General features: G+C 35.8%; 1 protein-coding gene across 10 annotated transcripts in view; it reads right to left on the bottom strand.

Moving 5' to 3' along the window:
• LOC147656818 (furin-like) overlaps positions 1 to 18,044 on the bottom strand; it is a 292,983-nt gene that overhangs the window by 17,839 nt on the left and 257,100 nt on the right. For 8 of the 10 annotated variants that reach the window (XR_015293694.1, XR_015293692.1, XR_015293693.1 and 5 more), the window contains one exon: positions 15,226 to 15,277. The exons of 1 other annotated variant lie outside the window; for it this stretch is intronic. Coding sequence is in view for 5 of the 9 variants with exons in the window: in XM_086913343.1 (XP_086769469.1) it covers positions 15,239 to 15,277 (39 nt within the window). In the remaining 4 variants the exon portion in view is untranslated. Of the gene's footprint in view, positions 1 to 15,126; positions 15,278 to 18,044 lie in introns of those variants that run through there. One more of the 10 variants, XM_086913340.1, reaches the window with a different exon arrangement.

Below are 18,044 nucleotides of genomic sequence, written 5' to 3'. Positions count from 1 at the left end.
GCATCGATGTCTCGATCGATAATAAAAAAATAAAATAGCGAAAATTTCAACACTTTGCACGAAAACATTATTGAACATCACACGATCATTTATTCCGTTAAATCGTTCGAAAGGAAAATCTGGAAAAATAGCACAGGCACGAAATAAAAGAGAAATAAAAGAGAATTAAAAGAAACGATCGACGCCCTCTTCGAAGTGGCCGATTAAGTATCACGCCATAGTTATAAGTAGCTTACCCGTTCTATTAGCTCCATTATTCGACTTCCACGCGGCCCAAGACTTCTCTCTCTCTCTCTCTCTCTCTCTCTCGATCGTCCTCGTTTCAGCTAATACCGCTAATTACTCTTTCGTTGAGGCTCGTGCTCGGTGGCTGGCACCGCCTAACGAACGCTAATTGGACGTCGCTGTGACATCGTAATGCCAGCCCGATACCCGGCAATCTGTCCGCCTCTGTCCCTTCTTCCTTCAATCCTAACACTTGCGCCCCACTGTTGCACCTGTGGAGGAGGAAGGCTATCCACCAGAATTCGCTTTTTCTTTTCGTTCGCGAGCCTGACCTATTGCCCACGAGATTGTAAACAGACATTTGTTCGGGAAAGTTCCCTGTGAAGATCCTTTCCACGGGCCGCTAATAGAACAGGGAGTGACACTTCTGAAGCGCTGTTTATATGCGTATTGGCACGGCTCGATTCTCAAATAACACACTTGACTTTGCATAACCGCTCTTTGTTCGAGGGATTAGGAAAGACGCCGTACCGTTCGTTTGTCATGCGATCTTTGTGTACTAAGCAACCGCCCAGGCGTGGAATTTCTTTGTCCTTGGACCGTGTTGCGAAGCAGGCACTGTTCGCGATGTTATTGGTCACTGGCGTGCCCCACCAAGAAACTGTGACCCGCCCAATTAGGCAGGAAGGGGGATCCAACTGAAGACACACGATCACTTAACTTCACTTCCAAATAGAATTTCGCGACGATACTTTGCTACCATAATCGGTTAGTTGTGTACAGATCGTGTTCTCTAATTGTCAGCGCCCAGCAGTTAACTGGTATACTGTCCACAAGTAGAACAACGTTAACAGGCGCGGACAATGTTTCTTTTTTTTTTTCGAGAAACCAATTTTATATAAGCGAATATGAGAGTTGGAGACTGAATCGACCAACCGCCTCCGAGGAGATTTGAAGAAGCTTTCTTTCCATGAAATTCAAAAAGGGATAGTAGTTGGAGAAGAAATTCTTAAGAATTTTGTAATTTTATAATCGGTGATTCTTTTAGAGATTCGTGTAAATCGTGTTCGACAGAGAGAGAATCGATGAATAAAAATATATATATTCCCTCTCGGATCACGAGTGGGAGAATTTAAAAAAAATTGGGCGATATTCGAACGGAATTCTTTGAACGGAATAAACAACGAATTATTTTCGATGGATAATTGTGAAATTCGGTCGAAGGGAGATAAAATTTAAAATTGTTTTTTGTCAGGCAAGATTGAATTAAAATTTCGCAGTTTCATTGGTTAAAAAGAAGGGAGGAAAGAACTCTGTCTTCTATTGGGGAATATTATATAACGAACTTCGATTGGGATTCAACGATCGAGCATATATATTTATAAATTTATGCGAGTTTTTTTTTTTTTGTAATATTAAATGTTTATAGTGATAATTTATATTTTTTATTATTAATTATTATTATTAATATTTCGCAAATAAACGTAAATAAACAATAATCGGTCAAAGAGGGAGAATTATCGATAGAAATATTAAAAATTATTTCAACGTATCATGCGTTTAATTTTCATTTCGAAAAATTTTTCCGATAAAGTGTGTGATAAAAAACTCTCAATTCCTGTAATTTTCGCATTTGAATCGAAATGATTTTTTTTTTTTATTAAAATACACTTCAACGTGTAATATATTAAAACATTGTTATCAATCTATCCGTAAAAATGAAACGTGAAGATTTCAAAGGTTTACATCATAAATTCGTGCATATTTTAATGAAGAAATTATCGATATTCACTAATAATAAAAATATATCTTTATTTATATTAATTCACTAATTAATATTTCTACAAAACATTAATTATTTTCGACAAATTCAGACATTTTCAAGATGATTATTTCTCGTTAATCGAAAAGAAGAAGCTATTACGATATCCAAAGGTAAATTAGATCTACGGAAGTATCACGTCACGATTCTCCAAATATACAATTTCCACATCCATCGATAAATTCCTTCGAGCTCAGAATGATACCTCGTCTAATTGCGATCTACTAATATCTCCACGAGGCATTAACTATCCCAAAATTTCTAATCCCACCGTCAATTACCAAGCGCCATCATCGATTCTCCAAATATATAATTTCCACATCCATCGATAGATCCCTCCTCACCTCTACTTGCAAATCCATTAATATCTCCCACAAAAACATGCCAAATTTAAAGAATCTCTCATCCACTTTCAATCCACGAGAAACATTACAAAACTTATTCAATTACAAATCATCATCGATTCTCCAAATATACAATTTCCACGTCCCTCGAACTCGAGTATTATTTTATTCACGAAACCATTAAACCTGTAAAAGCTATCCAAAAATACCAAAATTTCCAACGCCAATTACAAACCATCATCGATTCTCCAAATATACAATTTCCTCGAAAGGGAGATGAAAATTATTATTTTTATCCATTAAAAGCTTTCCAAAATTTCTAACCGTCAATTACCACCAAGAATCACGGAGGAGAATGGTCGATTCTCCCCGAATATACAATTTCCAACGTCCACCACCCTTTAACAAATATCCCGACAAATTCCCTCCTCGAGTGGCCGGCCATTTATCACCGATCCGATAAATCGAACGATAGCGCGATGGATCGAGGCGGCCAAGATAACTCGATCGAAGATAGCCCCTCCCATAACCCGCCCCCAAAGCCGTATAACCACGTGTCCCGTATAACCAAATAACCGGACGAGATTCGGATATAAAGCTTCTTCTCCTCGGCCATCATCGATCGGATCGTTCGATCCGAGGAAGCGTTGTGTGTCACTTCTTAAGAGCAGGCTCCATTGATCGCGCAGCCCAGAGAGGGAGAGAGCTTCGACCTCGAGAGTTCGATGGAACGTCGAGGATTAAGCGGCCGTTGTGTAACCCGTGCAGCAGCAAACGTGTCCAAGGAAGGATGGATGATTGAAAGAAAGAGAAAGAGGGATGATGATATCGTGGTGAAAAATTGGGGTGGTCGATGAAGCGTGACGGGACAACGATGATTCGGCTTTCGTAACGAAGGAGGAGGAGAAGGAGGAGGAAGAAGGATTTGGGCGCGAGAGTTCTCGTTGTTCGAGAGTCGTCGTGCGTGGAAATCTATCCATATCGATCTAAAAACTGAAACTATTGTTGAATACTAATTATTACAATTCGATCTACAAATAAAATAAGCATCGATATATTGGATTATCAATTTGAATAATTTAAAAAAATGATGATAGTTAAAAGATGAAATAATCCTTCTCGACGAGTTGAAAAAGCAACTCTAACCGAAACTGTAAAACTGTTATAAAAAAAAAAAAAAAAAAATAGGATTAGAGATAAGATAATAATAGAAGAAATTAGGCCAGCATGTATGGATAACGATAAGCGGCAAACAGTAGATTGAAGAAATAGGTTAGAGTATGGTTATAGTTACAACAGTTGCGATAATAATAATAATAAATACACTGCAAAGATCTCGGTATAAGATCAACGAAAGAGCGAAAAAGACTGGAAAAGTCTACCTGGAACTTTTAATCGAAGGGATTAAACGCGTGAACGAGTTAAACGTGTAATTAGCATAACAAGGAGCGGGTTAGATTAACATTTCAAACATTGCTGTTCCTCCACCGTTCATCCGTATTAAACGGGATACGCAGGCGACAAAAATAAAAGGAGGGAGAACGGGAGACAGGGAAGTTAATTCCGGCTAACTTTAATTAGCGACTTACCTTCCAAGCTTCGCACAAGTATCAACAAAGAGAGCGATTAAGAGAGAGGTAATAAGTGGTACGAACGAACTACACGATCAATGCTCTCGGTTACACGGCGGAGGTAAGTTTGACTATTATACGGCCTCGTTACAACTGCATGTGCTCGTTCGCCAACCGTGTGCAAGAACGCGTGTTCTTGTTGAAGATCAAGTTACGAAAGGAAACGAAGTGGCAAGTTTACTTTCGCATTTTGCCACATGGGTAAGCAAGATTCCTGTTTTACCAAATTCGATATCCGGCTTTCTAATTAAGAAGATCTCTTCGGTCACGGTTTTCCAACAATTTTCATCTTAATCTTAATTCCGTACAATGGAAATTCATTCTTGGATCGATATTAATTTATAGCGAGGGGAGAAAAGATCGTTGTTCGAATATATTCATTTGTTTGCACGTGCTCGAATTGGAAATTCTTCTTCCAGAACACGAACCGTTATTTTTCCTTTTTACTTTTCCTTCGCTATTACGAAACACCTTGTATAAACACTGCCGTTGTATCGATGGAATCGGAGGGAACGGTTCACGGTTCGATAAACTTTTTAAGGATTTGAAGAAGGGGGAAAAAAAAGATACCAAAGATAGATTGATGCGATCGAGCAAAAAAAAAAAAAGAGAAAAGAAAAGAACGAAAGGAGAAACGATCGTACACGAGTACTCTTGGAAAGGAGAATATTTGTCCCTTGACAAATGGTTGATCCCTGACCCATTTATCCGAGACCATTCGATACTGGAAACGGATGTTTTTAGATTAGTTAAATTCATCGAAATGAGTTATTCGATATTTCGATCCGCGCATCACAATAGCCCATTTGCAAGGGGAGCGGAAAAATCGTTTGTTCAAATGCATGAACATGGCGTTCACGCGTATACTTTGTAAGCAGTGTTTTGTTCTTCCTTGTTTTGGCGGGCATATCGAGAATGAGGTTAACGAAGTAGGGATGGTCTTTAGTCCAGTCTAGGTATTGCTGGGAAACAAGAAGTGGAGCGGAATGGAGATTGGAAACTTTAGACTGATGCTGCTTAGCAACGCTGAGGATAGGAAAGTTATAGATTGGAAAATTATTAGTGGATTAATCGTGTAACATAGGAAGGAGAAAGTTATGGGCAGCGAAAATGAGGAAGCTTGTTTAGGATGGCTGTTGCCCGGCAAACTTGTTGCTGAGCTATATGCTGTGAAATTGGTGGGAAGGTTGAAGGCTATTTTACTACTTTTCGGCAGGAAACAAAGCTATGATAGATTGAGAATTAGTGGCTTAAAAGTTAAGAGAATAAAGCTGTGAAATTAAAAGTTATTACTTTTCAGAAATGCAGATAAAGATAAAGCTACTAGAGGACTGAGAAATTAAAAGTTTAATCTACTGTTGCTGAGAACAAAGCTATGAAACTATAGCACAATAGAAATAATTGAAAGAATTTATCCTTCTGCTGTTTAGCAATACTGAAAACAAAGCTACGAATTGAGAAATTAATGGGGCAATAATAGCTTAAAAATTTAATGTTGAGATGCTGAGATGGAAATTGAAGTTACTGCTGTACTGGGGACAAAGTTATGTGCTGAGAGATTAACGGAGTGAAAGTTTAGAAGTTTAAGCTATTATACCGTTTACTCAGCAATGTTGTGAAATGGAAGGTTGAGAGTTTAGACTACTGTTGCTGCTCAGCAAAGTTGAGGACAAAGTTGTCGATCGTGAAATTAATGGAGAATGAATATAGTTTAGACTGTTCAACGATTCTGAGAACGAGAAGCTATGGCGAAATCAATGAAGTAGAGATTTCAGATTTTAAATGATTGATAATTCAGCAATGTTGAGAATTTTACCGAGCCAATTAAATTCTAACCTTTAAATTATTATGCGTGAACGTGAAGATCAAAACAACCCTTCCATCGATCGCTTTTCACTCATGATTCTCTTTTTTCTCCCCCTTTCTCCTGCCTCTTCATCCGTTCTTTGTCGATATTTATCCCAACCCTTCTTTCCGTTCTATTTTTAACCGCTCTCCATTTCATCGCTCATATCGCTGGAAAAGCATCTCTGGTCTTCAACTCTAGACGCATCGCTTTTGCTGCTCGAGCGATAAAGCCACGTGGAACCAAAGAGAACCGTTGAGAACAAGCTTTACCACTTTAACGCGTATCTCCGCGAGACAATTTCATACGCTGTGCTCGTAAAATAGGCATAGAATATAGGACATTCGTGCGGTGAAAGTTTCTACGTGTCACGTGACAAAAGTTACTAGCCAACCTTTCTTATCGATAATTCACTTGCGCCTAATTGGGAGATTAGTCTCGTATTTTCCAATCGTGCTTATGCCGTTTGAATTTGTACGAACGTGTCATCACAAACATTGTTTTGATATACGCAAATTCGAAATTCGAATAAGAAATAATAAAATTGTAGAGAGAAGTTTCCCGTTTTACGAACTGACGCAACCTAACCTAATTTCTGCGAAGCATAAACTTTCGATCTATGTATACAAACAAAGACACGCTTCAAGCTTTTGATTTTTCTCATCAATTTAATTGCAAGAGTCTTATCTTGTCTTAAAAATCCTCAAAACAAACGTAATCCTTCTCTTCTTCGTCGATATTTCCCTTGAGAATGAAATTGATTGGCGGGAAAATTGAAAACGAGAACTCCTCGTTTCCAAGTGGACGAGGAAAAATGATAAACGAATATTTATGCTCGTGCATACCACGAAGAATTCCGGATTTTTTTCACCAGTACTGTGATGGAAATTCAATGTAATAAGCATCGTAGTTATACGTGACTAGTAACGCGAAAGCTGATTTATGTAACGAAGCATACGTGCGTTGTGCGACTCGGTGGGTAAACTCGACATCGCGCGTCAAAGTTCGGCCAAGATTTTCGACTTGGCAACTCTGCAAACACGTTCACGTTGTATATTCCGCGCTCTGCGACGCGAAGTTTGTACATTTGACTGCTCTCAACAATTTATCGAGCTATCCTCGAACTAATACGTAATCGAGCGTGAAACTCTTATATATAGTTCGATCATTAGAGGATATTTAGGATATTTATCTTTCGCATTCTTAAAAGTATGAATTTAATATCCACAGTTTTAAGTGAATATAAAGGAAAAACGAGGATTATTAACTGAAAGAAGATCGATACGCGTTTTCAAAAGAATACAAAAGCACGACGATCAGGCCACGTGATCATAGTTAATGATTCCCATTGGGAAATCGAAAAAAAAAAATCTTACTTAGCTACATCATTGTTTTATCCCGATTTGCTTTCAACGTCGATCGTGATGCTCGAGAAAGAGGGACAATTTCTGTGTAACGAAGAGGAAGATCGCAGGAGGAGGCCTCCATCTTTGATAATCTTTCGCTGTAGAAAAGGATGGACTGTAAACGTTACGCGTGTCTAATGACTCGAGCAAAATGTTCCCTTTGATCGAGAAAAGTTTATGCATGTGCCAGACGACAATTATCAGATGCTATCGTGAAATTAATTTTGAATTTATATAAGAGGTAATTAACTTCTTTATTTATCGCGAAACAATATCTTTATAAATATTTTAACCAATTGTTATTTAAGTGAAAAATTGGAGGAACACAATTGGATCAAAAGTAAAGGTTAAACAAAGTTAAATTGTTTAAACGAAGCTGTATGTACAATTTCACGGACATTAGACATAAATTACAATTAACTTTTAACAAAACAACTTGTAAATCATCCCGATATTGAAGATAGATGGAATAGGTTGAATCGTAAGAGTATCATAAAATATTTGCAACGCAGGAAAGAGCATCCATTTATATGAATAGATAGTTTGAAAGATGGTATCGTGAAACGATAATGAAGACGGTTGAAACGATACGTTTGATTTTTTCGAGAGCCATCATCCGTTCCACCAAACGCAAATCGCTCGAAATCACGCGAATATTTTCGATCCATTTCGCAAGAACAGAGAACTTGGAATCAGGCAAATAAATAAATCTTAATTCCAATATTTAAATTTTTAATCTCTTCAATTCAAAAAAAGAAGGCAATCACAGTTATAAATAGAAAATTTTAAAACGATTTCCCTCAATTAAATAATTAAATAAATAAATCACACTTCCTTTGTTTAAAAAAAATTCTTCTTTTCTTGCAAAGAATAATTAACGGCTTTGTATACGTAAATTTAATCTAACCTAGTTTCGTGATATAAATCTGTATAATCTTAATCTAATCTGACTTGGCTTCTCCGACTGACAAACAATATTATGATTTTTGATACATCGATCAAAATTGTAAAATTTGTAGTTTTCTAAAAATATAGTAAATTAAATTTATTACAATCCTCGAGAGTGTCCAGTTGAAAAACAAGTATGACACTTTGTCATACACTCTTGGAATCCACTAGGGAGCGACGTAATAAATTGGCTATGACTCGTCTGTTGGCTCCCTGACGCGAGGAAAAATAGATTTTCTTGTTTGTACACTATTTATTGTCAATTTATCGTCAAATATCAATTATGGCTTTATATATAAATATATATAAACGCAGTAAGAAAATAAAATAATCAAGGAGAAAATTTAAAATTTAACGTGTCAATAATAAGGAAAATTCGTCATTATTTAAAAAAAAAAAAAGCTAAATATTTATAAATTGTAATATTTATAAATATATATCGTTTAATAAGTTTCGTTAATATTACCACTTATGTGTTGTAAAACATAATTCTCGAAACAATTTCATCATCCAGTTTCTATCGTTCAATTTTGGTACACTAATATGGTATGCGATTTAATGGCAGTTCAACAGAGGCACCGTTAATAGCTATTTCGTTCAAACTTCCTTGTAGAAAAAGAAAATACGCGCGGTAACACAATAATGCTCAACAACAATGTTCAACAAACAAAATTTCATGTATGAAATTATATATGATGTATCAAATATGCTGGAACAAATATTAGGTATAATTGACGTTTATATCTAAAGTTGATGAATTGTTACATTCATGTCCTGAAATACCAAATATTTACGAAAATAAATTTATTATTACGTATAATTATATTGGAATAAATTGATAGAAATATCATTCGTCCTTTTTCTCTTTTTGCGGAGAGTATAAGACTGGTTAAAATCGTTCGATCAAATCGAAGGATAAAGAAATTTAAGTAAATATTTATCTTATCGAAGATAACAATCCAGTAATTATTGTCATAAATCGTTATCGTTCAAATGTGCTTAATTACCGATCTTTCACAAATTATCGAAATTCCATTCAACGTTAGAAGAAAGAAAATTGAAAATACGTATACGTGATAATGCATCGAATAGTTAATTATTATCCCATCGATTATGTTTAACCCGATAACGGGACAAGATACGATCGTTTTATCCGATTACTCGCGGGGACATTGACAAAAAACGCGGATCGATCGAATGCAATTTTCAAAGCAGTAATTGAGAGCCAATCGCACGAAACAAAGCTCGTGGAGAGCAAGAGGAAGAAGTATCCTTGAAAAAAATTTGCACCTTCTTGTTTGCGTAACATAACGCGTAATAATTAAATACATAACCATGAATAAACGATTCTTATCGTCCTCGTGACATATCTTACGTATATAATCAAATATATAATTAGATTCGTCCAAGGACGCCTTTACTTGGAATTGTTTTTTTTCTTCCATAATTTTTATACGACGTTGAAGTTATATAATGGTCCTTTTTACAGTCATTTTCAATTTACATGAATAACTATGTGAATAATTTAAATTTTCATCCTTTGTCACTCTTCTGACATATAACGAGGTATTCAATAAAAACAGGATAAAATAATACATCACGTAATGATAATACAAAGTTATATCATAGGTGGTATTCCAGTATTGATGGTGCAACTTATTTATATATAAAATATAAAACTCTTTTCGATCTTTGATAAAATGAGAAAATGATGAATACAATATATCTCGCAGTGCCGAAATTTTGTTCTAAAAGGATACGATCATATCCGACAGGATCCGAAAAGTTCCGAAAGTCGCCGAAGAAGCGAGCACATCCGAAAAGACGCGAAGAAATCCGAGAATAGCCGAAAGTGTGGATTGTAGATCAACGGTCAATAACGACCATACGAAAGACGAAAAATTATTTAAAATTACAATTCATTTTCTGACTTGACAAATGCGAAAAACATGCAAAAGATATGAAAAATTTCAAGATTCTGAACTCTTCGATACGTTACGAACTAATATATCCGCTATAAAGTCATATAAAGTCATAAAATAGACGCAAAGTTAAGTTCAAAAACATCGAAAGCCTTTTGAAAAATTTCATAGACCGCGTCCCCAAATGAATTCGAAACGAACAGATATGAGGCGTATTCGTTCACGAAGCTGTTCCAAAGCATCGATATAAAAGGAATCAATACATACACCACTTTTTTTTTTTTTTTTTCCGTTTTTTCCACCTGTATTCAAACGTTCTGCGCGAAAAGCCACGTTTCATATGTTTGTAAATGGATTGATGCGGTAATCGATAATAATTATTAAACGAAAAAGAAAAGAAAAATAAGGGGGAAAGAGAAAGTAGAAAAACGAATTGATCAATTTCCAATTTGATAAGTAAAGTTATTCAATGTTTGTCATTGAATTAAAGATATGAATGCTTTTTAACTAAACAAATATGAAAAAGAAGTATCGAATTTCTTTGATTTTCGTAATTAAAACGAGAAACGAGTTGTTGAAAATAGAAATATAGATCGTTGATTTATTTGTTAAAGGAACAACAGATGCAGAGACGAATGAAAAAACATGTATGATCGTTATCGACGTGAAAAGATATTTCAACAATGTAAGAGCATATATCGACGAAAAAATACTAAATAAATTTTAAAAGCAATAAGATTAAATATATACGCGTATATTTATATCAAAAAGCCAAACTTTTTATTCTAATTTCTTTCGCGAAAAGATATCCTCTATATTTCCGTTCCAATGCAAATTTAATATTCCGCTAGAAAAGAATAATAAATTTGCGGAAAAATGTACGGCTTTATTTCATTGAATTGTTTCACAAGCGTTTCATACATTCTGCATCGTGTATCTTTAAAAAATATGGACAGAATAAAATATTTCTGTATTTTATTTACAATTAATGAACATTTCAAATTCATCATCAATTTATAACAATAACAACGTTGAGTTCAAAATTCCACGCATCAATCACGCTTATACGTATATTACTAAATCATAAAAAAAAAAAAAAAAAAAATTTAAATTTTGTCCTTTCTTTCTCAAACCAAATAAATAACACTCCACTCAGTGACACCTACTTACGTATCCCGATTCAATCCCCTCCTCTATCCCATTTCCACTTTCGATCCGCGATAAAAATTTCAAAGCCTCCTCCTTTTTCTTCTTCTTCTTCTTCTTCTCTCTTCGTTATTCGATTCCAAGACAAGACCGAGGAAATATCATTATCGTCCGAAGGTGTCCCTCGATTAATAATTCAACCGACGAGACACATCCGCGTTTAATAACGTCCGTCCATTTTGCTCTCGCGCGCCATCCCGCGGACGAGGTTAAAAACAAGCGAGTCCGCGAGTCAGAGAAACTTCTTTCAAAGAAACTCTCTCTCTTTTCTCCCTTTCTCTTTTTTTCTCTCTCTCTCCCTCCTCTTTTCTCCACCACTCTCTTTCCAGTCCCTGTCGCAGAGGAAAAACCTTTTGCCACCGTATCTTTTTTCAGTCTGATGATACCAACGACTATCGTGCTTCCTGCCTGTCCGAGGGGAAGGGAGGTAAAATGTTCCACCACGAGCCACGTTGGTTCGTTACCGTGGAAAAGCTGATTTTTGATGTTTCACCTTGCGGACGTGAGCCGGATATCACAGGAAGAGGGACACGTTTTGCTTCTTCCATCCTTGGAATTAATATCGTACGACTGATTTCGCGACGGATATCAAAGGTGTGGTGGTGTGTGGACCAACCGGTAATTATTCGAGAGGACGAGGGAGGGGGAACGAGGTGGCGTTGCGATCGACGAGCCTCGCATATGTGATGCGGAGTTTTTGGAACATTTGAGGGTTTGAACATTATTCTCTCTCTCTCTCTCTCTCTCTCTCTCTCTCTCTCTCTCTCTCTCTTTCTGTCCTTCAACGGTTGATTTCAACGGAGGTTAAAATACGATTCGCTCGAATGGGATAATACAAATATTGTATTATGGAAATTTGAATCAAAAGAAAAAAAAAAAATGTAATAAATGCTTTTTTCATTATTAGGAATTTCAATTACGAGAAAATGGAAGTAATTATTTTCTCCTCGTTAGGAGACTTGAGCAAATGTTTTTGATTATGGGAAAGTGTACGTTGAAAAAATGATGGGAAAAAATATTTTTTCTCCATTCCAGCAATCTGAAATTAACCTTTGATTACGAGGAAAATGAAATTGGAAGTAGGGAAAATTATCCCTCCTTAAAATTCGCGAATCTTTTATTCCTTATAAAAAAAAAAAAAAAAAAAACGTTCCATTGAATTAAACGATAATATTGCAGAGACATTCAAGTTCTATTCGTTATTCAAAACCAACTGTACACTTGATGACACTCTCTCAACACGCCTCCGTCGCAAAACGTTACCCTATTTATCATTCGAGATATTCTCTTTCGCTCGGCTGTTTAACTCGCGACCGGCAATTGTAATTCATAATTCGACGCAGCGCACAAATAAAACGAAAACGAAAACGAATACCAAAACCGAAAAAAGAGGAAAATCCTCTCCTCGAAAACAAAACCAACGAGGGGGAAAAAAATACAGGGGTGAAATTGCAGAGAATTTTCCAAGCTGACTACAAATAGTATTTCACCGAAATACACACACCACCACCCTGGTTGTTGCACGGATAAAACAAATTCCCTCAAACATTTCGCATTCAGTCTTTAAACCGCCATGTCATCCAACTTCCCGCTCGGTCAACATCAACGTCACGAATGGGGGGAAGGAGAATAGTAATATCTCGGCGGAAATTCGGAATCTTTGAAAAAAAAAAAAAAACGACAGAAAGAAGGAAAGAAAAAAAGAAAAATCATCGGGGATCTCGTTCGACCTAAACGTTATCATCTTTCGATCCTCTCGAGCTTCGAAATATCTGGGGAGGGGGGGAATTGGTGGAAGAGGAAATGTATTAGTGGAGCGTACGTGCACAGAGATCGGCGTACAATTATGCAAAGCGTGCCTCATTTTAAATGTAGAAACGCCAACTACCATTTATGGTGGGTACCACCACCACCGCCTGGGAATACGAGTGTGCAGGATGCTCGAGGTTACACACGCGTTGGAAACGCGTGGATGGTGTACGCCGGGAGCGATACCGCGCTTTTTCATGAAAATTCGTCGTTGGCGTGATCGTGAAATTATTCAGTGGACTCTCATCCGGATGGCACTCGGTATTCCCAGTCGGCGATCTAAGTGCGGCTAAGTTAAGGTCGTTTAAAGAAGTTTGTTAAGTATGGAGGGACTGTGCAATCACCGGAAGTGGTTATCACGCACCTGCAAACGGTTTTGCATCCGAATCGTTGCGAGAATTTTGAACGCGTGCCGTGTCAATCGGCGGAGATTTGATGAATTTTTTGGGAATTCGTCGGCCTGGCACGAGAACGTAATGCGATTGATCTTAATTTCTGAATCATCGCGGATGAAAATAAATCTTTGTATTAACTCGTTTGATCCTATCACACACAGTTTTAGCCGAGGAGGTTGGAATTGCATCTGTCACGGGGCCAATGCACTCTTCTTCTTGGACGACGCCACGTGTACGCTTGCATTTTATCTTTTCTCACGATCAATGATAATCGTACGTAAATAACATTGTTGTTCTACGTCAATACAGGTTACGTTTCTTTTATATTTGTAGTTATAATTCGCTTTTATATGAGCAACATACTTTGCCTAATCTTTTAATTAATTTTAAAAGTTGTTGGGTTCTTTGATAATTCGAGTTGGAATCGTAGCAATTCGATGCTCGAAAAAGAAAGGAAAGAAGAAGGAAGAAACATTTGCAACAACATCAAATGCATTACACAGTTGATAAGCGCTTCTAAATGAAAATTGCCATTGTAACGGGGAGCAAGCATACGAAGCTATTTTTCTTATCGTGCGATTATTCCGGAACGCTACTTTACATTCTTTCGCGTACCATCATAAAAGGCGTGAGAAAGAAAGGGGAGACAGAAGTGGACGAGAAAACGAAAGCTACGGATGTTTCTCAGCTTTTTCTTCTTCCTGTTTTTTCTTTTTTTGTCTCTTACGGCTACGAAAAAAAAAAACGAACAGAAAACAGGATTCTTTTAAGAAAGGGGTCGCTATTAGAAAGGATCGAAGATTAAACGTGAAGCGCGAAAAAAAGGAAATGGAAGAACGAATTATACGGAAAAAAAAATAAAATACACTACTAATCCTATATAAATGTAGATTTCCTCCATTCTAGCGAAGGAAATCTTATAATTTCTGGCTACAGAAATTCTTTCTCTATCACAAGTGTTTTAGAACAATAAATATTAATGTGATTTAAGAAGAAAAAAAAAAAAAGGGAACACTTTCTCGAATAGACTCTTGAATAGAAGTGTCAATATCGGAAACGTAAGAAAACTTGAGAGCTAAAATAAAAATTGCGTATAAATATACGTGATCACATCGAAATTCTTATGTTTAGTAGTAAATGCAATTTTTTTTTTTTTGAGATATCAATACTTGAGTCGACTTTTTTCAGCCTCAAAATTAAATAAAATAAAACTCTGTCCAATTCGAGTGCAACAAGATTCATTTTTACTCGTGCCTAATATTTTGGATAATAGTTTTTATTGATTCACATTGTATATATTTTCAAACCTCTCGGTGAAGTTATACTCCCTGTCGTTTTTTTGCAAGAAGAGGAAACGCCTCGAGCCAAGTGTCAATGTTCTAAAAATCGATTTACATCCACTCGAGGATTTTTATAGGTCCTACGTGAAAAGATGTATGACATGGCAGATGATAAAATAACGATTGCAAAATGTGTCGTTGCAAGAAATTTTTGCCCTAAATTTAACTCTTGCTTTACATTTTTATAACGAGTGCGAATCGATTTCGTGAACGTGTGTAAAATTGTATATCATTTAATAGAAAATTGGAAAGTATATTATTTTTTATATCAAAAATTTAGATCAGTCATTCGATCCTTCTTGACGAAAAATTCAAAAAAATTGCTACTTACAGAAACTGAGTTTCTATTCACATCGCACGACACGGTTGAAAATTGTGCTCACCTGAAACAAACGAAGAAATTAAATTAATTCCCTATTGTAAAATTATTTATTTCCATTTTTTCCAAAAGAAACACATCTGAGTTTAATTTCTCAATTTGTCATAGATATTAAAAAATTTTGAAAATACTTTTTCTTTAAAGATACTTTTATTATGTCACACATTTTGTTGCTTCAAATATATAGATAGTCTTTTGACTAATTTTTGATATTCTTCTCTTCTACACTTTTGTAACATTTGGGAAAAAATACCTTTTTCTTTTTCCTTTTAAATTGAATAATTGAAATTGAAATTTGTTATTTATTTTCTGTTCCTCTTCAATTGAAAGTAATTTTGATCGACAATTAAATAAGCACAAAGGAAATATACTGTATGTCACGTCCACATGCTACTGTCTCACCACAGCCCAACATTATGACGTATAATTTCCTAATTCAATCGATGTAATTATATCAATCGATCAAAACGCAGAGAAATAATATATTTAAATCAAATACACTTAATTAAAGGCCGCCACAAAGCTTAATCACGTGTGGTCGAGAAATTTGATCGATATTTAAAATCGAGGTTTAATTTACCGATTAATCGAACATTCGAGATAAACGAACAACTCGAATAAATCCGAAATTCCTCCCTTATATTTTCGATGTTATAAAAACAAAACTCATAGAACTTGGTTATTCGTCAATAACTTGGAAAATAGACGAAAAAAAATTCAAAGATTAAAATTTTTTAAATTAAAAAAAAAAAAAAAAAAAATTGAATTCAAAATTGATCGATACGCACCATCCTACAATTTTAACACGATCCCAAGCACGAAGCAGCAACGCGTCGTCGATCACGCGAGCTTTACACCCACGATTCCATACCTTATACCCTCCCTCCTCGTTGTATATGCTTGCAAAATGGTTTGACGCTCTTTCAGGGGAGCACATAAGACGCGTGAATGGCGGAAGCTGATCGACGACCGAAAAGAGTTCACCCTTCTCGGCGTAGAATTTCATTACCGGGCAAAGTTTCGACATAAACGGGAAATTTTTCGCTAACTTTTATGCACTTTGAAAGTCCACGGACTGCGATCCACGACGTGGAAAACGGACATCGGAGGCTGAAGGTAAAAAACTTCATCCTTCCCAGGGGAATTCAGCAATGCCCTGAGTGAAGACAGTATGCGAGTATGTGGCAAGTGGAAACTTTTCAATAAACACAAGAAATTGATCAATTATTACATCGATACAACTTATCAGAATACTTGCTTTGTTCAAATATATTGTAACACGAAGATTTTATTGTGTAAACTTTTTACTCGAACAGAATGTCTTTCTTATTCTTAATTGATAAAGAGAAGCATGATTAATACATATATATATATATAAGCATATAAGCAAGCATATTCTGATAAGTTGTGTATATACATATGAAATTTTTATTCTGCATTGTTAAGATTATGAACAGTTATGAAATAAGTGAAATGATGGCTTGAAATTTTAGATTAGAAGACAAAAGTATAGAGGCTAGAGCACAAAGGACAAAGTTGTGGACGGCGAATCTAGCAAAGTGAGAGATAAGAAACTTTAAATCACTCTGTTGTTCAGCAATACTGCAAATTTATGGACAGAGGAATGAGAGCAGACTAAGAACTTTTTTAACTCTAGATTACTGTTATTCAGCAATATCGAGGAGAAAGTTATGGATGGCAAAAATAGCAGAATGAGAGCTTAGAACTTTAAACTTTAGTACTGAGAGCAAAGCTACGGATAGTAAAATGGACAGAATGAGGGAACTTTAAAGCAAGTGCTATTCAGCAATACCAAGAAAAAAGTTAGAATTAGAATAGTGGAAGCTTGGAACTTGAAGATCAATGCTGTGGACAATACTGAGAGCAAACTTATGAACAACAGAAAGAGGCTTGGAAGTTTAGGCTAGTTGTTATTCAGCCATATCGAGGCAACAGAATTAAAAGAATGGAGATTAATACAATTATCTATATAACTGAGAGCAAAGCTAAGTAAATCCAATGCTGCTCACCAATATGTATAAGTCCCTTTCCCTTATAGCCATTACAAATTCTGCTCTATTATACAAAAAGATTGTTTAACCAAAAAATAATAATACACTTTACTCACTTGAATATTTACTTTCATTGCTTGTTAAGGGCAAACCCAAGACTTGTGAAGTCAAACAATCTGGATTTTATTTTCACAACTTGAATATTTTCAATAGTATAACAGTGATAGATATCAGCACGGATATAGTTTCCTAACGCTTTTCAAATACTCGATTTAAACAGAGAATATAGCAATATGGCCGCTTTACGAGTCACACTTGCGCGCCTAGTGCCTTACAATGGAACTAATGGAAACGAACGCAACTAACCTCCTCTCAGTTTGCACTTCATGAAAAATAATAATTGGAGGAAAAATTAAGGCCCGCGACATTCTTCTAGATTAGATCAGTTAGAATAGAAATAGAATATAGATCAGAATTCAGAGCGATACAGTTTGCATTAAGATAAACCACTATTCGTTCACTCAAAGCTCGTAATATAAACGATTATATAATCTTACGATAATAGATGGTAATAGCATCAGTTCAGACACACACACACGCACACACATTACGCAATATTCAGTTTTACACTTTTTAACACTGTCCATGTGCATCGCTCGCGAGTGTCATCAATTAAAATTCGCCTTTACCGTTTGAGCTACATACATCTTAGGCACAAAAGATCACATACTTGGCGCACACATTTTTCTAAATAGAGGC

The sequence above is a fragment of the Apis florea genome, unplaced genomic scaffold (assembly GCF_048593485.1).
Source record: "Apis florea isolate Af1SG1 unplaced genomic scaffold, ASM4859348v1 contig_3496_pilon, whole genome shotgun sequence".
In the NCBI taxonomy this organism is placed as follows: Eukaryota; Metazoa; Arthropoda; class Insecta; order Hymenoptera; family Apidae; genus Apis; species Apis florea.
The sequence above is the reverse complement of the archived record's forward strand: the minus strand, read 5'-3'. Positions and strand labels throughout refer to the sequence as shown.